Raw genomic sequence first — 26,192 nt, forward strand, 5'->3', positions numbered from 1 at the left:
CAGGCTAGATGCAGATTAAGAAAATCTTCAAGATTTTTGAGTCAATGGTCTTTAGTTTTACAATATCTGGAAAAGTTACTAATTTTGAAATAATGCTTTCCATGATACGAAATGAATGAAGCCAGGGGAATTCTGGGTTTTCAAGATAGTGACCCGAGAAGCTTGGGGCTAGGAGAGGCCAAGGGAATGAAGACCTCAGTTGACTGATCTGGCCTCCTCATTGAAGAATAATTCCAGAATCTCCATTATGGTAATGTTAGACTAATGTCCTTGTATGTGTCTGTTCATCCACAGAAGAGAACTTTCATTTCTCTGGGGAAGATAATGATTGGAATTGGGCTGCTTCCCCTCCACTCCCCCAGTACTGGGGATTGAACACAGGGGTGCTCCACTACTGAGCCATACCCCCAGTACTTTAAAAAATATGTGCATATTTTTTATTTTGAGAGAATCTAAGTTGCCCAGGCTGGCCTCAAACTTGTATCCTCCTGCTTCAGCCTCAATATCTGAGATTGCAGGCATATGCCATTGTGCCTGACTTGATCCATTTTTTTAAAGCCAAAATTTTATTTTTAAAAAGCAATTATTCAATTTGATTTTAAAATATTCGATATGTCCACACAGGCTTCTGAGCTGCAGGGAAGTCATGCCCTGAGGAGGGCAGCTGCACTGGCCCATTGTGCAGATGGGGACACACAGAGACTGCATATTACCTTCTTGGGGATAGAGATGATGAAGTGGGGTGAGACAGGAAAAAAAAAACCCAACAACTTAGAGGTCAAATTTTTTATTAATAGACTTTATTTTTTAGAATAGTTTAACCTTTATAGGAAAAGTGAGCAGCAGCAAATAGTACAGAATCCCCCTATCTCCACCAACACAGATTTCCCCATTTCTAACATCTTACACTTTAGCATGGTGCATTTATTCCAGTTAATAAGCCAATTCTGATGCAATATTATTAACTAAGCTCCATAGTCACTTCCATTCCTTAGTTCTTTTTATTTATTTATTTTAATTTATTTATTAGTTTTAATCAGTTACACGCCACAGTAGAAAGCTCTTTGATTCATTGTACACAAATGAAGCCGAATTTTTCACTTCTCTGGTTGTGCATGAAGTAGAGTCACATCATTCATGCAAACATACATGTACCTTGGGTAATGATGTCCATCTCATTCCACCGTCTTTCCTACCCCTTTGCCCTCTCCCCGCTCCCCTTTGTTCCATTCAAATTTCCTCCACTCATTCCATGGCCTGCACCCCCATATGGATTAGCATCCACTTATCAGGGAAAACATTTGGCCCCTGGTTTTTTGAGATTGGCTTATTTTGCTTAAAGACTCCTAAAGTTCAAGAAATGAAATCAAGAATCAATAAATGGGTTGGATTCAAACTAAAAAGCTTCTTCTTGGCAAAAGAAACAATCAATGAGTTGAAGAGAGAGAGCCTATATTTTGGGAGCAAATTTTTGCCACACTCATGTCAGATAGAGCACTAGTCTCCAGGATATATAAAAAACTCAAAAAACTTAACACCAAAAAAAGCAAACAACCCTTGGTTCTTACTAATTACTTTTTCTGTCCCGGGATCCCACATAGGCAGCCACATAGCATTCAGTCACCATGTCTTGTAAGCCCCTCTTGGCTGTAACAGTTTCTCAGGCTTTCCCTGTTTTTAATGACTTTGAAGTTTTGAGGAGCACTGGTCAGGTAGTTTTCAGGTTGCTAGACATGGGCATTGTTCACAATAACATATTCTGTCAAATTGTCTTACAAAATGGCTGGACCAAGGGTAACTTTGGATGGGGCTTTGTGTGCCTGGTTGACCGGAATCATAAAGGGAGCACCTGCAGCACCATTGTGTCTAGTTCAGAGGACATATTTGGGAAGAGCCCTTTGGGATGGGTCAGCTGGAAGCCTCTGGAAGAGGAGGAGCAGCATTTTCCAGGGTGCAGAGAGGGACAGCAGTGTGGGCTGTGGGGACAATCCTGCAGCTTTGGCTCAACTCCTGGCTCTGCCCCCTGCTAGGCTAGCTGCATGATTCCCTTAGCACCTCATCAACAGCATAGGGAGGAGGAGCTGGGGGATATGATGAAATAGTGTGTCACAGGCCTCAGGCAGGCCCAGAATATTCTAGCTGCTCTAGAAATGATAGTTTTGGTGATGATGATGACAGCAATGAAGACAATGGTGATTGGCTTAGAGAAGAACCCTGGGCTCCAAGAAAGTAAGAGATCTTTGCCTTTAGAAGCTGTTAACTCTTCATTGAGCTGGAAACAGGGAGGGTATCTGGAGAACCCCTGTACCTAAGCCTGCTTTTGGCTTTGTTTTGGGATAACTATGCTCTTTTAGGATAGGAACCTAACTTCATTATGTTTTCTTCAAAACACCACCTGGCACTTTAGTTTTGAGGAATGCTGTTGAGATTTGTTTGCAAACTGCAATGCATTAATTGCTTTGCTTTGTCTTGCACTTGAATTTGGCAAATAATATATATGTGGATGCAGGTAGGTAGGTGGGTGTGTGTATTTCTGGGTGTATTGAACTTTTTTGAAAATCCAGGTTTTGAGGTTCTAAAATCCAAGCTGATTCTACTAGAAGGAAAATGGAAACTGCTCGACTTCTCATGAAAATCTTCCACCAGCAGTTCCTGAACTTGCAGGAGCAATGTTGTGATGTGGAGGAGAAAAAGGATCCAACGTTTCTTCCGGGGATTAAGAGTGAGCCTGAAATTGCCAGGACTTGGGAGAAAAAGGCTGTTGTTGAGTTCCCCTTTGAATGTCCCAGCCTCTTTCTCTTGCAGCGCTCAGTGTTGAGATGCAGCGTCCTTATTGCCTAGGAACCCAACAAAGACAGGCTTGGTGGCTGCTTTGAGGTTTCAGTTCCACGTAGAATTTTAACTGTGAAAAGGCACAAAGATTGGTTTCTTCTGAGTCCTTAACTGAATACCACAAAGGGGGACAATTAGTGAGGCACTGGGGGGACTGTTGCCCACCAGCTTTGCTGCTGATGTTCAGAAGCTCAGGCCTTCAGAAGTTGAGTGGGGTGCACCACCCAGACCCCTCGGTCCCTATGTTCAGAAATCCAGAACACACTCAAACCTTTAAGACTGGAGAGTGCTGGGCTCCGGAGAGGATGCCTGCTGTGGCCAAGGGAGAATGGATCTTTATTTGGTTTGTAGCCTGGTGTGCGGCTTATTTACTAAGCTGTAAAATGGGATAGAAATGCCTGGATCGAAGGCCCATTATTAGGTGAGATAAGACAATCGTGGATGGTGTTCCAGTCCTTTTTCTGTTACTATAATGAAATATCTAAGGCTGAGTAATGTATAAGGAAAGAGGTTTATTTGGCTTACAGTTCTGGAGGTCCAAGAGCTTGACAGTAGCATCTACTTGGCTCTGTTGAAGTCCTTGTGGTGGATGTCATCACAGTGGTGGAAGTGTGCAGGGGTGTGTGCAATGAGCACATGGGGTTGGTGGAAGTGGCACCTGCCTGTAATGCCAGTGACTCAGGAGGTTGAGGAAGAAGGATTGCAAGTTTGAGACCAGACTCAGCAACTTTGCAAGACTCTGTCTCAAAATTTAAAAATAATTAAATAAAAAGAAGAGGGGATGTAGCTCAGTGGTAGAGCATACCTGGGTTCAATACCAAAAAGAAAAAAAAAATAGGAATGACCACATGGCAAGATAGGAAGATAGGAAGCCAGAAACCAGGGAGGGGCCAATCTTGCATTTTTTAAAACAACACATTCTCATGGGAACTAAAGAGGGTCTCATAGGAACTACATTAATCCTTCCTCTAAGTGGTGTCCACAGTGGCCTAATTGCCTTCCACTGGCTCATTTTTTTTTTTTTTTTATGAGATTGGTACCAGGAATTCAACCCCAGATCTCAGTGCTTGACCACTGAACCACCACATCCCTAGCCCTTTTTACTTTTTATTTTGAGACAGGGTCTCACTAAGTTGGTCAGAGCCTTGCTAAGTTGCTGAGGCTGGTCTCAAACTTGCAATCCTTCTGCCTCAGCCTCCTGAATTGCTGGGCTTGCAGGTGTGCACCACCATGTCCAGCTAGACTCATCTTTTAAAGGTTCTACCACTTCTCAACATTGCTACATAGAGAACCAAATTTCCAGCACATGAATCTTTGGTGGAAAACCACATCTTAACCATAGCAGAAAGTATTGGCATTGAATTTGAGGCAATAATTTATATAATATTGTGGTTCTCCCATTCCACCCTAACCCTAATCGATAGCACAGATGTCTTTCTTTCAAAGCCTCCCAGAGCATTTCATCTTCCTGTCTTCTGCTTTGGTAGGTCTCCATGGTTTCACTTGTTCATCTACTTGTTACACATGTGGGTCAGGGGCTGTGCCCCAACCTCGAGCAACCTCTCAATCTTCCATAGAAATGCAAAGGAATTGTGACATCTCCCGCAAGGGATCATTGTGAAGGTGAGAACAGACAATGGAGAGCAAGCAGCTAGCACAGGCCTGGCCCCCTGGTCGATGCTGATACAGGATCCTTCCTCCACCTCTGCCTGGAATGTGAGCTGGACATTGGAGTGGACAGAGCAGCTCCTACAAGGCCATCTGCTGCCTACACACATAACCCAGAGACCCTTTCGGTGCCTCATTTGATTCATGGAGTGCAGCAGAATGGGTTCAAGTTCTTTCTCTGCCACTTTTAGATTCTTACAGATTCTTCTAAATCTTATCTTACTTACTCATAAAAGTTTTTTTTTTTTTAAATAAAATACCTAGTAGGTACATGGTTCCAGGATTAAAGCATGTAAAATCACCCTTAAAAAAACCAAACCACCTCAGTAAATGACTGTGGGTGGTCAATAAATGTTTGAATAAACATTTCTTGTCTCACATGAATAGTAAGACTAGCTAAATATATTTAATAAAATTGGTGCAACATAGTATACTCAATCACAACCTTTTATTTTTACCTGTGGTAAATAATGCTGTAGTGTTCACCTCTAAGTAGGTATCAATTTCTCCTACCTTGACTCTTTCCTTGAGAGACTCCTAGAAATGAGATCATTGGCTTAAAGGGTTTATTCAGCAGTTACTGAAAATATTTCCACATTGTTATCCAGGCTTCAAAGGGACACTTAACAGGACTAAACACCCAGAAAGGATTCTGTTGTGCTCAGAATTCACTTCTTTTTTCCTTTTTAAAATGAGATCTTTTATTCATGTTAGCTTTTTGGTTTTTGTATGGTTTGTTTTTATTGAGGCATCCTAGTTATAAATAATAGTTGGTTCATTCTGACATAATCATGTATACATGGAGTATAACCGACTCCATTTCAGTCCCCAGTGACCCCTGCTCTCGCTGTCTTCCTCTGTCCCACTATTCCTCTTCTACTCTGCTGATCTTCCTTTCACTCATTTACTTACTTATTTTTAATTTGCTCTTTATAGATCTACATAAGGGTGAAATTCACTTTCCTGTACCTCCTCCCTCCCTATCAGTCTTCTTTGATTCCACTGACCTTCCTTGTATCTTTATTATATCTGGCACCCTCTTTCTTTGCTCTAGCTTCTGCACATTGGAGAAAACATTCGATCTTTGATTTTCTGAGTCTGGTTTATTTCACTTAGCATGATGTTCTCCAGTTCCATCCATTTATTGGCAAATGCCATAATTTCATTCTTCTTGAGAGCTGAGTATGTTTGCTTTGGTGGTACTGGGGATTGAACCCAGGGCTGCTACCATTGAGTTAAATCTCCAATCCTTTTTTATTTTTGCTTTTGAGGCAGAGTCTCACTAAATTGCTGAGGTCTCACTAACTTGCTATCCTCCTATGTCAGCCTTCTGAGTGACTGGGATTACAGGTGTGTGTCACCATGCCTGACCTTTTATTATAATCTATATGTTAGAATATAATTTATTTTAATCTCTTAGGTTGAAAACCATGGCTTTAAACCTTATTCACCTTATGTAATTATTTCAATTTTGAATTCAATAGAGATGTTATTCACAGTTTTAAAAGCTTTATTACAGTAAATATAAGAACATTGCAACTGGATTTTATTCTTTTTTTCTGTTTCTTACCTTTTTTCTTTTTTGCAGTGCTGGAGATTGAACCCACGTCCTCATGCATGTCAGGCAAGTACTCTAAGGCTGAGCAACATCCCCAGCTGTTCCCATCCCCCCTTTGAGACAAGGTCTCACTATGTTGCCTGGGTTGGACTCCAACTCCTGGGCTCAAGCAATTGTCCTGCCTCAGCCTCTGGAGTAGCTGGGATGACAGGTGTGTGCCCATGCTCTATTGATTGCAAGTGTCAGAGAGCTGACAATAACTAACTAGGCAAATGCAGAACAGGCTAGCTGCTGTTAATTGGGAAGGACTGGTCTAAGTTTGGCAAGGCTAGATCCAGGGGCTAATTCATATGGTTTTACTCCTGCTACTTTATTTCTCAGCTGTGATTTCTTCTGTGTGTTGGCTCTGATCTCAGGCAGATTTTCTGAGGATCCTCAGAAGACCTCTGGTGCCCTGAGTCCAAATTCTTATGCTTGTCACTACAGTTTTGACCTGGACTATCCCCCAAAGGCTCATGTCTTAAAGGCTGGGTCTCCAGCTTGACACTAATGGAATGTGGCAGAACCTTTAAGAGTGGGGCCTAATGGGAGCATGGCATGTGCCCTTGAAGGGGATTGTGGAACATTGATCTCTTCTCTCTCTTTTGCATACCTGTTCATGGAGTGAACAGGCTTTTTCTGTCATGTGCTCCTGCCATTATGTACTATGCTGCCACAGGCCCAAAGCAATTAGTGCAATAACTCATGGGCTGAAACTTCTAAAATTGTAAGCCAAAATAAATTCATCCTCCTTATAAGTTGATTATCCCAGATATGTTGTTATAGTAATAGAAATCTGACTAATACACTTGTGAATCCAAGAGAAGAGAGGCCTCTTTTATTGAGTTTCTTTTTTTTAATTTTTAAAAATTATTATTTTTTTTATTGGTTGTTCAAAACATTACAAAGCTCTTGACATATCATATTTCATACATTTGATTCAAGTGGGTTAAGTGAATCTTGTGATGTTCCTGATTGGCTTTCTTGGGTCATGTGTCAGGGTCTGAGCCAATCAATGTTCCAGGGGGAGAATCCTGGGCTCTGATTGGCTGTGGTGAATCATCTATGCCCTTTCCCAACTTATGGCTTCAGAAGGTATTTGGAATGATAACTACAATCGTCTCCGGCTTTACAAGATGACAGATTTTGTGTGTGTGTGTGTGTGTGTGTGTGTGTGTGTGTGTGTGTGTAGTGTGAGTGATTTCCAAATGAAAGAGCAGGATGCTGGGGTTCTGTAACTGAGGAAGAGGTACCTTACTCAGCCTCTCTGGACCTTAATATACTGTCTTGTGAAATGGAGAGAAGAGCAGTGCCAGTGGCCCAGGTGCTGGTGAAAATTACATAAAACAATGTACTTGTCACTGTGACTGTACAGAGTAGGTTTCAATAAATGTTAGCTTGGAGGACAGTTAAAATAGTGGTCTTATTAGGATTAATTAAAACAGAACTACAAAGACACTTTACCTGACATTGTAGCATGGTTGCCTTGTAGTTTTGAAATAGGGGGAGTATTACCAAGTGGCATTTCAAATATCCTTGTAAAACCATTTGACAGTCTCTCATTCTCCTGTGCACTGTGCCTGAGACCAGGCAAGAGCTTCTTCTTGTCTTTTTAATTTCTATCTTCCCCTAGTCTTTGGATCCTTCCTAGTCTCCATTTGATGACTTTAAAAAAAATTCGCTGCAATTATCAGCAGCGAATCTATTAACCAGCCCCAAAATTGTGGGGAAAAAAATGGAATAGTGCATTCTGGGACTTGATCACCCCTTCTTGGATGTGTATGCCCAATCAGATGGCAGCAGGAATGGGCTAAGTCCATCCCTTGAGTGCCAGAGGAGATGAGCTGTCACTACACTTCCCACCTTCAAGAGAAGTGTGTTAGCCTTGGAGGTGATTAAATCGCCATGAATTTAATGCAGTTGTCCTGCCTCAGCCTCTGGCGTAGCTGGGATGACAGCCCAGGAGACTCAGATGCTCTCACAATGCAGCAAGACCTAAGATCTAAAATGATCTTTCTTCCCTTCACGTTTTAACATCTCTGAAATCCAAGTATGATTTCTAATAAATATGTATATTTCAGGTGGAGGATTGCCAGCCCTTCCTAATCCTACCCTTGCCACCATCACATATTAAATTGATGCTACTTCTTATTGTCAATCGTGTCAAAAATTGAGAAATACAGAAATGTACACGTGGTGACTTAGGGACTGTGCTAAGGATTTATGTGCCTGATTGGGCTTAGTCCTTCCAACTACGCCGTCATATAGGTCCTGATATTATCCTATTTTAACTATTAGAGAAACTGATTTTCAGCCAGAAGTGTTACTTGATCAAAGTTGTCTGGCTTGCTTTATGATCAACGGAGATGAGAAAGGAGAAGAAGCCCACTTGCTCCTCCTCAGGATGCCTCAGGCTGCCCAGAAGCATGCAAGTTATGAAGTAACCACAAGATGGCGCTTTTGATCTTTTCCCTTAATGTGAGCTCTGAGCCCTGGCTACTGTCCCTTGTCTTTTAACCCACAGAGAGATGTTTAGTGGAGCTGCTGCTTGTTGGTGTTCAGAAGAATTAAGCCCTTTCATCTTTTAGGAAATGAAATGAGCCATACTGGGGACTGGATACCACGAGAGGAATGTGTATGTGGGCAGAACTGGATTCAATACCCAGATGGTAGTTAAAAAAATCAGTGGTGGTGTTTGGTCATTGTATACTAAGCCTCTTTTCCTCAGCCAGTTCCTCAGGATGAAAGTTCTAGGAGTTTGCTAAAAAATCTATTACATTGAAAAGAGTGGGCCAGGAATTTGGGTCCCTTCAAAAGCATTTTTGAACTCTTAAGCCAGAGGCTTCCTGAACTTTCTCCCACCATGCAACACTGCCCTCCCCCTCTGCCCCCTTGCTGAGGCCAGCTGTGGGTGTGACTGGGGGCACACTGGCAGAGTCCACCAACTGGGAAGAGAGATGAACCTGGGTAAAGGAGGGATGCAGGACCAACTTCCAGGGTCAGCTTTCCCATGGTTTGGGTGAGTGAATATTGCAATCTTAGGGCTGGCATGTCCTGAGGGTTAGGGATACAGAATCTTCTGGTCATGTGAGGATGAAAGTCTATCCTGATATTCCACATGTTAGAATAAATGCTCTAAAAGAAGATTCTGAACATTACAGCTGAGGTCCAAGAAGCATCTGTCAACACCCTAGCCTAATGTGACCTCTTTCCTTTCTCCCTCCTCTACTAGTCACAGAATACCTACTCTGTGCCAGGCATTCACCCAGGGCTGAGTATTTAGAGACAAAACCAATTCACTATTGTTAGGGATCCCACAGCCTAGTTGGAGAGACAGATGTATCTAGAAAAATTCCATTCAATGAGGCAATGCTGAGGTGTGGTGAAATAGGGAGGCTCAGACTGACCTGGTAAAATCCTGGCATGGCTGTTTGGTGACCGAATCTCCATCAGGTGCAGTTTTGTTGTTTGTAAAACAAGGATGGTAGTACAGATGCTGTATTAGTTTGTTTTGCGGTGCTGTAACAGAATACCTGATGCTAGGTAATGTATAAATAAAATAGGTTTATTTAGTTCACAGTACTAGAGATTCAAGGGCATGATGCCAGCATCTTCCCTGATCTGGTTTACCATCTATTATGATGGATGATATTGCAAGGCTGGGAGTGAGTGTGGAAGACATCACAAGACAAGACAGGAAGCAAGAGAGAAAGTGATCTGAGACAGCCAGACTTACGTTATGATAACCTTTTCTCATGAGGATTAATCCACTCCTCAAGACAAACATTAATCCCTTCTGAGGGCAGTGCTTCATGAACTAACCACTTTCCACTATGGCTCTGCTTTTTAAAGGCTCCACCACATCAACTCTATGACAGTGGGGATCAAGCCTCCAGCACATGAACTTTTGTGGAGACACAAACCATAGCAGAGATCAATGCTTGTTTCATAGAGCTGGTGCGAATAGGGAGTGAGATGGAGGAAGGCCCTTTGCACAGGGAAATGCACCATCTCATTGATTTCCTTATCCTCTCTGGGATTTGCAAACATTGCAATACTCTAAAGCAGAATTAACACACTGGGCAATAGAAAGTGAAATCCAAATACTCCCCAAAGATCAGAGCAAAGAGGAAGAAATTAGCAAGACTAAATTTAATCAGGGTAAATGTAAAGTGGTAGGCTTAGATTGGAAGATTCAACTGCCCGGACAAAGCTGGGAGTGGGGGGTGGAGGCACAAAACTCCGTTCTTATATGACAAGACCTTGAGAACCAGTTAAATGCCTCCTTGACGATGTGATCAGGTGGCTGAGAAATTAGCACAGACTTAGGTGGGGTTAATAAAAGTACTGCCTCTGGGACAGGAGGTGAGCTACCACCACGTGGAAGGTGCTGTGGGGCGGGTGAACTGGATGGCAAAGGGCCCAGGAGCCATTGCCTTGAGTGGCTGAGATGTGCTATGTGTGGCCCTTGTCTTGAACACCCCAGGCTGGTCCCTGAGAAATCTCCTACCTCTGGGTGGCTCCAGGGAGGGCACGGGAAGCATCTTTGAGCATCCTGGTTTAAGGAAGCGGTTGAACACCTTTTAGCACTTGTGCTGAGCTCAGGGCACGGGCTGCTTCATGGGTTGTGCCACTCCTGCTCGTGCAGCTCCCAGGCAGCCTCAGGCGGGTCTAAGGAACCATGAGGACGATTTCAGGGCAGTCCACAATTTTCTGTGTCTTCCCCCCCACCCCCAAGGAAAAGGACTATAGCACTCATCAGCCCTTCATGGGAGCCAGAGTTCAAAAGCAGTTAAAAAGAGCCACAGCTTCAAAGAAATTTTTCTATAGACTACAAGGTGGGACTAGATTCTAAGATATCTCCCCACCCCCTAGGTTTAAGATTCTTTGACCCTTGAACACGCTTTTGCAGGTAGCATGGATTTATTATTAGCTCTCACTGATGACGGATGCTACATGAAGTGCTACATATCCTGCCTGAATTATCTCATTTTAGGGTCTCAAAACATTCTTTGAGATTAAACCCTGTTATTATCCCTGTTGAACAGGTGAGGAAACCGAGGCATGAGAGTTTGTGCCAGGTCACAGTGGGTTTCAGCTTCTTTTCTTGGTAGATACGTGCCTCAGACTCGTCTTTTATATGCCTAAAACATGCAATATTAGTTCAGATAGGTCAGCCCAGCACATAGAACTATACGTTCCCTTGGAAGTTTTAGAGGCAAGATAATCACCATCATCATCTATCATTTACTGACTGCTTATTTTCTGTGTTGAGACATTTATCTCATCTAATACTCAATTTAAAGTTGGGACTTGGAAAAATTAAATAACTTGTGCATTGTTGTGGGGCTTTAAAAAGGTTGTGTGGGAGCAAGATGGCTCTGCTTATACCTGGGCTGGGACATTGGACTGGGGGTCTGTGCCCCTTCTCTGTATTTACCTCATGAAGGGCTATTTGAATAGGGTTCTGGGAAAGTGCAGAAAGCCTTTTATGTCCAGGATGGAATGGGCAATCAGGTCAGCCAGAGCAGCATCTGGACATATCCTGTAGTCTTGGGAATAGGGTGCCAGCCCAGGGCTAACCAGTGGAGGGAACAATGAGTTTGAAGGGCTCAGGTGCCAATCCAGAGCAGCCCTGGCTCCAGGTGGCTTCCTGAGGTGTACCAGCGAGACCCCCTTGGTCTGTATCTTTGGTCTCTTCCCTCTCTCCTGCGGTGGCTCCTTCCAAGATCAGAGGAAGGAGCAGGTCAGCAGCTTTGTTGTGGACAACCATCCAGACTCAACCAAAGCCCTCAGTCCTGAGGAGAGAGCTGTGCCTTTGGGTCTCCATGGGCTGCATGGAGCCCTCCCCAGCCTCCCTGAGTCTGAATAGGATGTCAAGGGCCCATATCCCATTTCACTGCCCTGAATCAGCTAATCCCCTACTAAAAGCTTACGCCAACCCAGTTGCCAAGGAAAGGGTCTTGGAAGTGCAGCTGCTTGGCTGACTTTTGTTCTCCTGAAACCAGAACCCGATACTTTAATTGTCTGGGGAATCTCATGTGGACAGGCACATGGAGAGAGGGACAGCATTTTTGATTTGGGCCTTCACTCAGCAGATGGGTCTCCAGAGTGCCAAGTGCCTCGCAGTGAACAATACACGGGCATCAGAGCCAATCTTTGTCTAGCAGGAAAGGCAGGCCAGCGTGGAACAGGGAAGGCCAGGGGATTGCCTGAGAAGCTTCTGTAGGGTCCTTTAGGGTAAAGAGGAATCATTACTTCCAAAGGGCCCAGATTCCTTTGGGAGCAGGTTGTCTGTGAAAAGAAGTTGACTCATCATTTCTTGAACCAACACACTATGTATGTCCCTGCTGGGCTCATAGGAGTGTGACACTGTGTTTCAACCATACTGGGACACTTTTAAGATTAGAAGAAAACACTCCTTATAATTGCATGGGGACAACTAACAATAACCCGGACTGTCCCAGGTAAACCAGGACATATGATCACTCTACACTAGGAGTGTCCAAAGATTTAACATGGCCTAAGGCCACTTGGCTGCTGAGTGACCTTGGACAAGTGACTTAGCTTCTCTAAGCCTGAAGTTGGAAGATTTCATCTGCAAAATGGAAAATATTGGAGTTTGATGAGAAAGTTGTGGTCGTTGCTATTGTTCTGATTAAACTTTGCTACCCCTGCAAAGTTATGGAGTGAGAAGCTATCAGAAAATGGAAGGATGTTTCTGCTCTCATAATTTTCTTGGTTTGTAATATTTTTGTGGCTGAAGTCAGTATGAATACTCATACTGACTCCAGTCTGAGTTTGCAAGGAATTATTTCAGGAGGAAAGAAGTTTTTCCAATGTAGAAGTGATTTGTGTGCGAGGGCTGCCTTTGAGGAAGCAATGGTTGCCGGAAAGCCCATGGCTTCCCCTTCCCAGGGCTCTGGGAATGGCTTTTAATAGTAGGTGAGGTGCCCGTTGTGTCTAATTAGACACGCCTACCGTTCATCCCCAAATACCACTCTGTCCTCTCTGTGAGATGGAGCTGATTATTTTAAATCTGGCTTTGAATTAATTTTGAAACCAATATTGACTTGCTCCTCACTGAAGTGTAAAGTGGAACCTGATGACATTGTGGTCATTTTTCTGCTTCTGTTTACTTGGTATTGGGAGGGGACCTCCTGGCTGCTTCTTTTACTCCAGGAGAATTTGTATCTGTCAAATAGGGCCCATCCAGCACTTTCATGGTTCTAGGCTCACGTTGCTGAGCCTAGAGAGAAACCCCAGAGAAGCACCTGGGTTCCACCTTTCAAAGATAAACTAAATCTGACTATTGCTGGTTGTCTGGGTGGCCCGTGAGAACTGGATGATTCATCTCCATTCAATCAACAAGGGATAAGCCTAGAGCTAGGCCCTGGTGGCCAGAGCTTGCCATCACAATGGATTTCCATGGGCTGCGGTAGACAGGAACAATAATGCATCCTTTAGAACAAAATCCGCTTAAAATCCTGTCTCTACCACCTTCCAGCTGGGTGAATGTGGGTGATGTGTTCACCTCAAGGAGCCTCAGTTTCCTCATCTGTGAACTGCTGTGGTTGTTACAGGATTCAATGAGTTGAGGCACACACCGCCTCAGCACAGGGACTGGCTCACAATAAGCAGGAATTTCATCAGTCACTATTCGCATGTGGTCTCAGGGACCACAGAGAGGCCTGGGCTGAGGCAAAGGCTCTTTGCTGCCCCCTGGTGGTAAGGCACAGAGCCGTCTCCCACAGGGGTCTCAGGGAGATACAGCCTTAAAAATAAGAAACTTGCTTTGGGTTTTATTGCTTCCCTGATGACCTCCAAGAATACCCATGCAACTTTTTGGAAATGGGTGAAGAAGAAAACCCCTAAGAGCTCCAAAAGCAGCATGATGTCTTCCTCGTATGTGTGTGTTGGGGGCGGGGAGGGTGAGTATGAAAGGCTTTGGTAGACTTCCTCCTGGACAGGGAAATTGGGGATGGGGACTCCTTTGCTGGCTGACTCCCTGGAGGTGGAGACCAGGGAGAGGGAGGGAGCTGTGATGTTCCCTGTGGGCATGGCTGCTGTTCCTGGGCTGCCCCTGAATTTCCCCAGTGTTCTCAATTTTTCTGACCTTGGAGCTGTCTGTCTTTGGTGGCCTGGCTCATCACTCATCCTTGGCCCAGGGCACTGTCAGCAGGGGTGTAAGCAGCCCATGTTGTGTTACTTAATAACAACTTGCAATTTTCCATGAGCCCCCTAAGAGGTTTTGTCAGGGGTCTTCCACCTCTGAGCATTGGAGAAGTGCCCCTTTGGGGGTGCCCTCAGGGTCTGCTGTGTGTCCCTCTAGTACAGTGCTAAGGTCAGGCAATTTCTACCTTCCTTGTAGACTGTGGGTTTCTGGGGGACCCCCCACCTCCCTTCGGTACATAGTACATAGTAAATATTTGATAAGTACACAGTGGCTAGGCCACGAAATGATTGAATTCTGCTCTTGAAGACAAGGAACCACACCTGGCCAAATCTCTTTTCTCCCAGGGTGCTCAGCAGGGGGCTCAGTGAATGAATAAAGACAGCATGTTCTCAGAGGGTTCTTTAAGACCCTAATATTAATTAATGAATCAACTGTATTTGAGTATAGTAGTCCTCCCTTATCTGTAGTTTCGCTTTTGGTTTGAGGTACCCAAGGTAGAATGTGGTTAAAAATAGTAAACGGAAAATATTTAAGTGGGAAATTCCAGAAATAAATGATTCCTAGATTTTAAATTGTAGGCCATTCTGAGTAGTATGATGAGATCTTTCAGCGTCTCCCTCTGTATGCCTGGGACATGAACCACACCTTTGTCCAGCATATCAGCACTGTAATCACTACCTGTCCATTAGTCAGTGGCCTTCTGTGTCACTGTCATGGTATCACGGTGCTTGTGGTTACATAACCCTTATTTTGCTTAATAATGGCCCCAAAGCACATGATTAGTGATGCTGGCAATTTGTATACGTATGCCAATGAGAAGCCATAGAGTGCTTCCTTTAAGTGAAAAAGTGAAAGTGTTAGATTTAATAAGGAAAGAAAAAAACGGTGTACTGATACTGTGCCTAATTTACAACTTTATCATAGGTATGTAATTATAGGAAAAAAGAGGCTACGGAGGCTTTGGTACTAGCCATGGCTCAGACATCCATTGGGGGGTCTTGGAACATATCCCCCACAGATAAGGGGGGTGCCACTGTACCTCCTAAGTGCCATAATATGTTCTGGGAGTTTCTTTCAAGGAAACATAAGCATCTGGCTTCTAAGAACATGACTTTGTAACATTTAAATTGACACAATAATTGTACATATTCATGTGGTGCAGTGTGATATTTTAATACGTGTATACAAGGTGCAAGGATTAAATCAAAGTAATTAGCATATCTATTACCTCAAACATTTATTATTTCTTTGTGTTGGAAACGTCTTCTAGCTGTTTGAAATGTACAAAAAAATGATTGTTAACCAGAGATTGATAATGTTTGAAAAGAGGGCCTTGCATCTTTTCTTTTGTATTAGGCTCTGGAAATTATGCAGTCAGTCCTGAGGTGAGGTCGAGGTTGGGGGGATCTGGGGAGGGTTCAGCCAGATGGGATGGGGCTGGAGCTCGAGGAGGTGACTGTCCTGATGTCAAGCAGCAACAAGTACCCACTCAGGACATGCTTTGGGAGGTCAGAGGTGGATGGCTTTGGATCCCTGTGTGAGTCTGCCTGTGAGGAAGTGGCGGCTCCCCGCTGGGGCTGCCCATGGGTCTGGTCTGCCCCGTGGTGGAAGAGTGTGCTCCTCTTACCCAGGGGAGCCCGTGACAGCCACAGCCGCAGAGCCCACTGGGAAAGGCCTTGCTTTACTGCACTAGATTTACTCTCCCTTCTGGAATGTGCTGGTGGACATCTCACAGGACTCTGGAAAACCCAGAGGAGAGAAATGACTCTGTGACTATCAGACTAGGGGTTCTGCTCTGAGCCGAGCACGGTTCTGGCACCGGTGGGTCTTGGTCTGGTGTTTGATGAAGTGCTGGTGCTCGGGGCCTCTTCTCGGTACTCTGTTGGAGGAAAGGGTGCAGGACCTCTGGAGAAGCATAGCCCCTCTTTGATCCTTAGGTACACAGATATTTGGCAGGAAAGGAGACACTTCAAAATCACTGCTCCTGTTCTTTGACAGATGGACCTTGAATTCTAGCCTTTCCTCTACTTACCTAAACTAATGGCTTAGCTTGTCCGGGCACCTGCCATACAGTGCTATTGTGAGGGCGAGGTGCCCAGGAAGTGGCTGTCAAGAGATGCCATTACCATTATTGATGACAGTCTGGGGCTTGGGAGGTCAGCAAAGGGAGGGACCATTTGGGCCTGCATGATGGGGGAGGGTGGGCTGGCACTAGATCCACAGGCAGAAAAGGGCAGTGCCCATGGAGGGTGGAGAAGAGCTTGTGGCCTGTTTAGAGTGCGCCTAGGGTGAGCAGGAGAGTGGCATGAGCCTAGACACTCAGAATAGTGTGGTGGCGTGGAGCAGCCTGTGCCCTGTGCCATCTTGCCTGCAAATGAAGGGGCCTTTGCAGGGGGAGGTGGCAGAGTTCTTTCCACAGCCTGCCTCCTCCATGAGGCCCTGTTGGAGCTTTGGGAAGAGGGCCTGGTCTCTTCTGTCCCCTGCCCTGGTTTGTGCCATCCTGCTGGTCACTCCTATCCTGTTCTGTCTGTTGGTCTCCGACTTCTCCATCTGGTCTACCTTCTTTTAAGGGAAGATGGAATTGGCCCAGGAAGCTCACAGTCTCCAGCCCAGTATGGCCTCAGCCCACCTGCTCCTTCCTTCCCTACAGAAAGGCTGCTATCCCAGCCACTGGAGACAGTGTTGGCTGGTAAGAAACCTCTGTGAACTCAGGCAGGTTTCTTAACCTCTCTGGTCCTCAGTTTCCTCAGGAATACATATGTTGTAACTTGGAGTTTTGGGGAGGAAATAAGAATTGATAAGAAGGACTGGAGATACTACTCTGCTGGGTACATGCTAGGACAGAGCATTTGCTGTGTAAGTCTGAGCAGAGCCGGCATATCAGGAAGCCATCTTCAGAGACGAAGGGGATGTGGGGGACTGCCTCCTGCCTCCTGGTCTAGAGACCTGTCCCTTTGTGCAATCCTGCTAGTGTGGGGGACAGAGGGGACCATTTCAGGGCCTAGCTGACATAGGATGAATGAAACACAGGGCTGCGGGCAGTTTGCGCAAAATGCAAAGTGGCCCGGTCCTGTGACTATTAAAATAGCTCCATTTGCCAGGTGCTGCCATGCCCCTGGCATGCCTCTCTCCTCAGGCCTCGGGGATACCTGAGCATGTGCCCTATTGTCATGGCCACTTACAGAAGCAGAAACAGAGCCTTAGCATCTCTCAGTTGTTCCCCCCCCACCCCTCAACAGCCTGGTTCCGGAGCCCCACGTCCCCTCAGCCGGGCATTTCTGCCCCTCCCTGAGCCCCACTGGAGTTTTGGGGCTCCAGATCCCAGGGCATCTTGCCTGGTCCCACCTGCCCATTCCCAATCATCCTGCTGCCCCTGTGGGAAGCACTGCCCTTGGGACCTGGCTTCCTATTTTCAGTGGAACTGACAGCCCCACACATTCCACAGAGGCAGCAGCATCGACAGGTATTTGGGAAACACCAGTTCTCTTTGCCTATACATCTGTCCCTGTTTATTTAGGAAATGGTAAGCATTTTATTGACATCCAAGATTAATTAAATAGGGAAAAAAAGTCAGAGTCTAGGATTTTGGTACATTTCAAATATACTTTATTACTTTTCTTTTCATCTTAGAAAGAATATGAAACCTGCATGCAATGCTAATGGTTTCTGACATTTACATGGCATATAACACACCAGTACCTCTACCAAAGGAGTGCGGGGTACTCTGCAGAGCGTATGTACAAAGGAAAGGGCGTCTGGTCATCTTAGCTTCCAAAAGATTACTGCACTGTCTACCATTGCGTGGGGGAGTCACAGGGATATTGCTTTTCTATTGCATGTCCCCTCAGGGTGAGGGAAAGAAAGACGCTCAGGTGGCTTCCCCTTGATCAACTGAATCCATGTCTCTGGCTGTGGGCTGTGAATGTAATTGTGTATTTTAAAGTTTTCTCCTAAGGGTTTCACTAACATGTTTCTGAAACCTTATATATCGAAGCAGCGAACCTTTCAGAAACCCTCAGGTGGGAGCTAAGACCCAACCCCTTCTTTAAAGACCATTGGCCTTGCCACCTTGGGATCTTGGACACAAATGTTTCCCAGAGTGTGGAAAAATGAACCTGGGCAGGGGGGGAATGAGGCATGATGCTCTGGCCACCAAACGGATCTAAGCACAGATGCAGAGAGACCTGTTCCTACTTGCCTGGTGACAGGGGCCACTGCAGAGTCACGGAGGCTGTGACCGGCTGCAAGCCCAGGAGAGCTGTGGCAGCTGTGCCGAGGCGCCAGGCCCTCTGGGCGGAAGCTTCCCCAGCTAGAACCGGAGCAGATCTGCAATGAAATGTCTCACCGAGCTCAGTGTTCCTCCCGGGCGCTTATAAAGCTCAGATGTGTGGTGACGCATGGACGAATACAAAAAAGCATTTTTTAAAAAGGAAAGGCATGAGTTTCCCCCTTTTTTCGGTAAAAAGCTGCCTGTGTTGAAATCTGGCGTGGAGGAGAGTTGGGTCTCACATCTGGAAGCCTTTTGCACACAGCTATAAAATGTAAAAACTGACCCTTGGTAAAAAGTGCTTCGTAACAATATATAATTTGTGTCTTATGCCTGTGAGAAAGAGAGGATTTTTTTCTTAATTTTTTTATTTTAATCTGTAAAGTCCTTTGCTGAAGTCTCCCAACGGGTCTGGAAGTGTTTCTACCCAAGATCCGTCACCCTATTCTTCGTAGACCCTGGGAAGAGAAAACGCAGGTGTAAGAGGCTGGGGACCAGGTGGTGGCAGCTCCCAGCCTCCCCCAGGCCTATGGGTTGAGGAGCAGGAGGGACGCCTTGGAGAATGTGATTGTGGGGACACAGAAGCTCACACAAGTCTGGCTTTGGCCTTTCTGATCAGCCTCCACCTCTGCAGGCTTTCTATCCTTAGAACCCTATGGAGTGAATCCCTTTGCATATGGGAACACTGCAGGATAGGTAAGATGTGCCCTGTGACCACGGATGGTTCTCCCAATATGGCAGGCTGCAATCCAGTCCTCAATCCAGTCCTCATCTGTACAAAGCCTCTACTCTGGGAAGATGGCATCGGGGAGGGACATGCTCTCCCCAGACTTGGGTTTGTCCTCTTGAAATGTGCCCATTCTAGAGGCTGCTTGCTGAAGACTGAGGAGGGGTAGGCAGGGCTGAGGCTGTGACAGAGGGGCCTGTGCCTCGTGGTTACCTCCTCTGGCTGGCCTTGCCTCACCTCTGCCAGTTTCAGGCCCATGTGTATTCATGAGCCACCTCTCCCCTCACCTCCCAAGCCGGCTGCCTTGAGGTATTCCTTCTAGTTCTGATTCATGGCTACCCCAGGGCTGCACTTCACACTCAGACAACCCATTGCTCCCTCTGTCTTGCTCCTGATTTCTGAGTAAAGTCACCTAATCATGCTTTGAGTAAAAGGCTTGGTGCAGCTGCTTTCCAGGGCAGCCGGAAGCTCTGGTCTTAGAGGCGCTCAGCTCCCTCGCCTGGCTGCACAGCCCGGCCCTGCCCTGTACCCTCTTCCTTCACCCCGGTTCAGCATTTTATTTCTCTGTGAGAGGACTTTAAAGAGTTCCTTTATCTCCATTCTCCACCTTGTAAGACGTTTTGCAACCCTTTGCAGTGGAGAGAGGACACAGCATGCCCCCTCCTCTCCCAGAACATCTCGTCACTCTGAGATAGATGAAGGAACTAATGGTGTAATGAAGTGGCGGAGGGCCTGGTGACGGACGGGCTTTCATAGCTTTCGATGCAGTTTGCAGAAGAAGCTGGGCTGCCTTTAGGCCCACGGGGCCTCCTCCTCTTTAAAGCCACAGCCCAGGTGGAGCCGGCAGAAATAGGGTTACCACATAATTTGAGTGTCTCCCAGCATCCTGAGCAAGATGTTCTCAGCCCCCTCCTACCATGGGGCCTGGGGTTAGCTTCACTCCATTTTCACACAGGGCCTTGGAGGGTAACAGACAGTGGACAGGGAAGGCCCTGTTTTTGCCATGTGAGTCGCTTGCCCTGACCAGAAAGAAACCTTCATTCCTATCAGAAATATAGAAAACATTCTTGTCCCCTCATCATTTTCTATTTCAAGCAACTGCAGATGTGGCAGTTTGGGAGGAAGCAAAAAAGGCTCAGGTGCAGGGTTTGGGCCTGAGTGTCAGCTGTGAGAGCTGGTCACGGGGCTGAGCCTGGGGACCAGAGCCAAGCCAGGTGATGGGAAGGGTGGGGCAGGCACCACTGAGGCTGCCAGTCTCCATGGGGGCCTGGCTTCTTGTCCTGCCCTTGCCCTGTGCTCCCAGGCAGGTCCCACCTCCTCCCCACCTAGTTTTGGTTTCTTCTTCTGCAGGATGAGGTGTTGCACCTGCTCATGGGGAAGTCACCTGAGAGCTTGTGTACTCCCTGGCCATGCTAGGCAGGTTAAAGCACAAGTAGGCCCTGCGTGCTTGAGGAGTGGCCTGCTCCAGGACAGCATCACCTTCACGTGGTATGGGGAGCTGGGAGGTGGCCTTCCCTTCCAAGGTCAGACCTAGGACCACAGGATCAGGGCCAGAAAGCCACCTTCTGAGTATGGGAAATAGAGCCCAGGGAGCCCAGGGCACTGGTCAATCTCATCACTGCTGCCCCATTGGGCATGAGTGACTGTGATTTCAAAGGGTCAGACCCAACGTGCCTCTTAGCACTTGCATGTGAACGGTTTTCTCAGGTGTCTGGGCAGCATGGGGACCTTGGAGAGAGCACATTATTGGCAGGGAGTTATCCTCATCATCTCATGGGTGTACCCCCCATTTTATGGTTAATAAATATGATTATTTAAGTGGTCATATTTTGCCACACAAGATCTACAGAGGATAGCCATGCCAGGTGCTCACCCAGCTATTTGACAGCTTATGAGACTTAAATAAAAAGAGCAATTAAGACTATAATATGAAAGTCAGGAGGAGACAGACTTAATTCACAAATGGATCAACCTGTGGTGCTTCCAGCCTACTTTGTTAAGTGATGAGTTTCTCAGTCCTGGGGGTATGTAAGCAGTGTCTGTTCACCTGCTTGCTATGGATATTGTGGTGGGTCTTCACACATTGGACGGGCTAGCTGACCTGGTGTGGGGACCCCCTTCCATCCTGAGAGCCACAGGAGGGGAAGGTGGGCAGGAGGGGAAGGGGGGTGTACCTGCGCTTCTCGTTCCAGGCGTTGTACCACTTGATGAAGCGCTTGGTGCTCTGCAGCTTGGGGTGCAGGCAGTGCTCCTGGCCCCGGTACCTGGACACGCTCTTGGTGGTGATGCTGCAATGGAACAGGATGGGGTAGAGGGTTGAGGCATCTTAATAATGGTCCCTGAAGTGGCCTGTGGGTGGCCCTGGTCTGTCTGAATCAGGGCACTGAGTGACTTGGCTTCCACTCTTCCTCAAGGCAACCCACCCACATGTTCATTTCCTGGCAGGCTCCTTGGAAGGTTTTGGTATCCTCTCATCTCTGAGTCCTCTTTAGGGTCTGGCCCTGTATGGACTGAGTGGCACCTGGAATAGTGTCCTCATCCCCAGTGCACCTCCAGAAGTGGGTTTTTTGCAGATCTCTCTTGGGGAACAAAGGTCAGGGACCAAACTGTGTTAATGCCAGCAAGGTGAGCGTGCCAAGACCTTTGTTCTTGGACTTGAGGAGCCCTATGGTGGGGCTAAGTCGTGCCCTGATGATCCTGTCATCTCTGTCTAAAGCTTCAGTCTCAGCTCCTCCTGCTGCAGATTGTCCCAGGACTAGGCATTTGCCCACCCTGAAGCCAAATCTTATTGAAGCCCATTTAGACACTTGAGTGTTAAGTCCCAGTTATCTCGTTTCACGCAGAAAAACAAGACCTGGCTTCTCCACAGCCTGAAGCCCTCAGATCTCTATCAGCCTAGGTTCCAACACCTGGCAGAGTCCTCGCTGTGCAGTGGAGAAGCAGGGTGTCTTTGTACAGGGTGCAGGGACCTGAGTTGGAGTCCCACGTTTGGCTATAGGATCTTAACCTCTCTGAACCCGTTTACCCATCTGTAAACTGAATCTGAAAATAGAACCTACTTCATAGAGTTATTAGGATGACGAAAGGATATAACCTATACAATGTGCACAGTGGCTGGTAGGTGCCCAGCTAATAGTTATTGGCAAATTAGTCATGGGAGATGAGACGGAAAAGGAGAAAGACAAGCCTCAGTGTGGGATGTATGAGCTGCAGCCTGGCGAGGGAGGAGAGCCTGCTGGCTGCCCAGGGCTGTGCCCCTCTCTGCCAGGGCTGGCCAGAGGGATGGCAGGAGCCAGGAGGAAGCTTCTGGTTGGGGGGGGGAGCATGGTGTTCAATAATGAGAGTCCACCTGGGACACTTGCAAAGTGCAAGGTGAGAGGTAAAGATGCCACTTCCTTCCTGAGGAGCCAAAGAAGGGTGGTTGGAAGTGAGAGTGAAAAGAGTAAGAGGAGAGGGAGGGAGCTCAGCTAGATCCCATGGGTTACCAAAGTCAAGTGTCAAGGGCCAAGTTCTAGAAGGGTTTTCATGAATGTGGTTTCCAAATAGTGGGAAGAGAGAATGGGATCTTGCCACCAGAATGGAAGCAGAATGTTTTGAGGGCCCCAACCCAGGCCTAGGGATGAGTCTTTGGTCCTGCCTTTCCTGGAACCCTTGGTGAAACATGTGGTACCCTGAGCATGGGGCCAGGCTTCAGAGTGAAATCTAGGTGTTTCCCTCCCCCTGGTACCTAGTCATCCTGCAGGAATTTAACATGTGCATTTTCTCCATGCTGACAAAGCTGCTTTTGTACTCTGAGTGAAGGGACATGGCAAAGCCTGATAAAATCCCCTTCTCAGTTAGGTCAGTGTGCAAGCTGAGCATTCCAAATCCTGAAGGTTGGAAAAAACAGGAAAGGACACTCAGCACCCCCACCATGGTGCAGAAATGCCGCATCATAACACTGAGGTTATGAACATTGGTTGTGGAGTACAGAAAGGAGAATTCGTGATCCCAGCAACTAGCAGAAATTCTGGGTCCCACATCCCTCTCCTCAGCAGTTATGGAATGTTGAAGGTTTCGGTGAGAGCTCAGTGGAAATATGACACAAATTGACCTTTTTAGAATCTGGACTCTTCTGGATCCTTCTGAGTACAAGGGCTCCCACTTGCAAAGTAGACTGCTCTGCCCCCACCCCCAGCCTCAGCAGAGATTTCTGGGTGACTTGGGGTGAGCTGGAAAACTTCCTTTTGTTTAGCCTTTGCAACTGAAAATCTGCCTTGGCAAAAGAGAGCTGGCCCCTGTCTGATCTAGAAAGTCTTAAGGATCTGGGAGGGGAGAGGTGCCTCTAGCCCTCTGAGTGCTCTGGATGATTTAAGAGAGGATGACTGGGTACTGATCTCATGAGGTCACTGCAGGTTTTCACAAGGCTACCTGAAGCCACCTCATATACTCCCTTGATTGTAGTTTCTCTCTGTATCTGAAGAAGTTTAGCCAGGAAAGAGCAAGCCTATCTGGTGAGGATTCTGTCCTTTCCAGATGTCACTGAGATCCATACCCTGTTTTCATTCCCTGCGAGTTCTCAGATACAACTTGCAATGCCACCTGACATGTTCAACTCTGGAGCTGGAAGTGGCTTGAGGCTTGTGACTCCTCCCCAGCTCTTTTGTCTCCTTGGTCCCCACCTGAAAGGATTTCCGGGCAGCTTTACTGGACTTGGTCTGCAAGATGAGGGCCAGGGATGAGGGTGTTAATTTTTGTTGGGGTCATCTCAGGCCAGTGGTTTTCTAAATTCCCCTACCCTTGGCCAGACTGTAGCCCAGGTGGTGGGGGTTGTGGGGTGTGGGTGTGCCCTGCCTTCACATACACTGTGTGAAGGCCTCTGGGCCAGCAGGGCCAGCCGGTGCAAGTGGAAAGCACTTGCCCAGACTGAGAATAAAGTGTGTCCTGTTTCTGGGGGAGGGGAAGAGGGACCAATGGTCCATGGCAAATATTTGGGAGCTGTTTTGCCAAGGGCTCCCTTCCTGGCCAAGAGGGTATTGATGGGAAAGCAGTGGTGCTGGCCTCAAGTGGTTAATTGGGAAGCGGAGGAGCACAAAACTCGGTGTTCTCTTGCTCTGCCCCAGTTTTAAACATTGCCGGCATCCCCACCAAGCAGGGCTTCGGGCTTGTGGCACATTAACCCCAGCTGAGCACTTTTCACCCAACTTCTCAGGCTCAGGGACCTGCAAGAAGTCCAGCTGCTGCGGAAAGGGCTGAGGTGTTCTCACAATGAAATCCCTACAAGCTGCAAACTCGCCATCTCAGTGGACAGTCCTCAGATTGGAGACTCTGAGAGGAAAGTTAGGACTTAATACTGGCGTTATTCCTTTCCCCAGAGGCAGGAAGGCAAGACCGCATGCTGAACAGTTTGGGTGTGAGCCGGTTTTGAGTGACTTCAACCTAAGTGATCTAAGTTGGCATTCAGGAGCCCTTTAACCCTTGATGGCCCTAGTACCCTCCCTGGTAGCCACAATAGCAAACTGCGAGGCTTTTCGTTTGAATACTAGCAAGAGTGGACTTGCAGACACTTTCTGGAGCACAGGACAGTGACCCCCTTTCAGGACTGTCTCAGCAGCGTACTAAGGACTTGTTGGGCGATTACAAAGCCTTAGCCAAGGCATTGATAAAGGCAGAGGGATATGTTTGTTAGCCTGACCCAGCCCCAGGCTATGCCCTGGCACTGGCAGACTCGCTCTTGGAGTGGAATTAGAACTCACATAACCATCTTCTCCTCGCAGTGCGGGTACTTTGGCTTCATTTCCAGCTTCTTTACGTCGCTGTAGCGGATCTTGGGCCCTTTCCGGGAGCATTTGCATTTGGACCCTGCGGGAGAGAGCGCAGGAGAGGGGGCTGCTTAGTTGAACCAGGGATATCGTACCCCACGATTGCCCTCGGTGCCCATCCAGATCCTCAGGATCTCAGGTGCCTAGTAGTTGGTGTTTAGGTTCCCCAGGACGGGACAGACAAGGGGACTTTCCAACACTCACCGTCCACGCGCGCAACGCAGAGCGCCAGGAGCAGCAGGAGCAGCGCGGCGGTCAGGAGCCTCATGCTGGCCGGAGGGGCGCGGGAGCAGGGACGCGGGGACGGCGCCGGCCGGTTGAAGTGGCGGCCTGGGGAGGCCGCCCGGCTCGGCTCTCTCGCCTCAGAGCACTCCTCCCGGCTTGGCTTGCTCCAGCTGCGCCCGTCAGTGGGTGCCCGGGCAGTCTGTCGCTGCGCTTTGCGCTCAGCTCTGGGATCTCTCCACAGCCTCCCTCCGCCCGCCCTGGCCTCTTTTAAATCCGCTCCTGCCCTCGCAGTGAGCGAGCTCATTAATATGCAGAACCACTCGGTGACTCACTGAGATTTCTCAATGTGGTGGGGGGAGGAGACCTTCCCAGCCCGCCCGCCGCCCGCCCAGGGATAGATCTCAATCTTAGCTGCGCACACTTGGAACCACGCGCGCACATGCACACTCACAGTCTCACATCCGCTACCGCACAACACGCTCTCCTTCACACACTTGCACACTCAAACCACAGTCTGCACGCATTTCCTAGTGCTGCTGCTGCTCTGCCTTGGGGAAGCCAAACCGTGGAGAGGTTGAGAAAGGGTGCTGCTTTTCTGATTCACGGTGGATCCCTCTGGCCAGACAGGCCCACTGTGCTGAGCCACCAGGAGACCAAGGCCCAGGGCACAGATCCTTGGGGAAAAGCTGAAAGGGTTTCAGGAAAGATGCCAAATGTGAGTGCCAGCAGGACTGACCCCTAGGGTGTGGGCAGTCCCTGTTGGGCCAGCAGCTCTGGTGGCCAGAGCACAAGGCCAGTTCTGGATAGGAATTTGTCCACTGGTTGTACAGCAGCAAAGCCATTGCCTGTGATCATTGAACTGACTCAAAGAGAGTGTGATTTGGGGGAGTTTGGGACAC

General features: G+C 47.4%; 1 protein-coding gene across 1 annotated transcript; it reads right to left on the minus strand.

Annotated features, from left to right (window-relative positions):
- Positions 1-17,870: 17,870 nt before the first annotated feature.
- Positions 17,871-25,556, minus strand: Cxcl14 (C-X-C motif chemokine ligand 14). The gene is made up of 4 exons (XM_027941122.2): positions 25,273-25,556; positions 25,003-25,108; positions 21,442-21,555; positions 17,871-18,998 (listed from the first exon to the last, which is right to left on the minus strand). The coding sequence occupies exons 1-4, from the start codon at positions 25,334-25,336 to the stop codon at positions 18,983-18,985; spliced, it is 300 nt and encodes a 99-aa protein (XP_027796923.1). The 5' UTR covers positions 25,337-25,556; the 3' UTR covers positions 17,871-18,982.
- Positions 25,557-26,192: the final 636 nt, after the last annotated feature.

The sequence above is a fragment of the Marmota flaviventris genome, chromosome 5, assembly GCF_047511675.1.
Source record: "Marmota flaviventris isolate mMarFla1 chromosome 5, mMarFla1.hap1, whole genome shotgun sequence".
Lineage (NCBI taxonomy): Eukaryota > Metazoa > Chordata > Mammalia > Rodentia > Sciuridae > Marmota > Marmota flaviventris.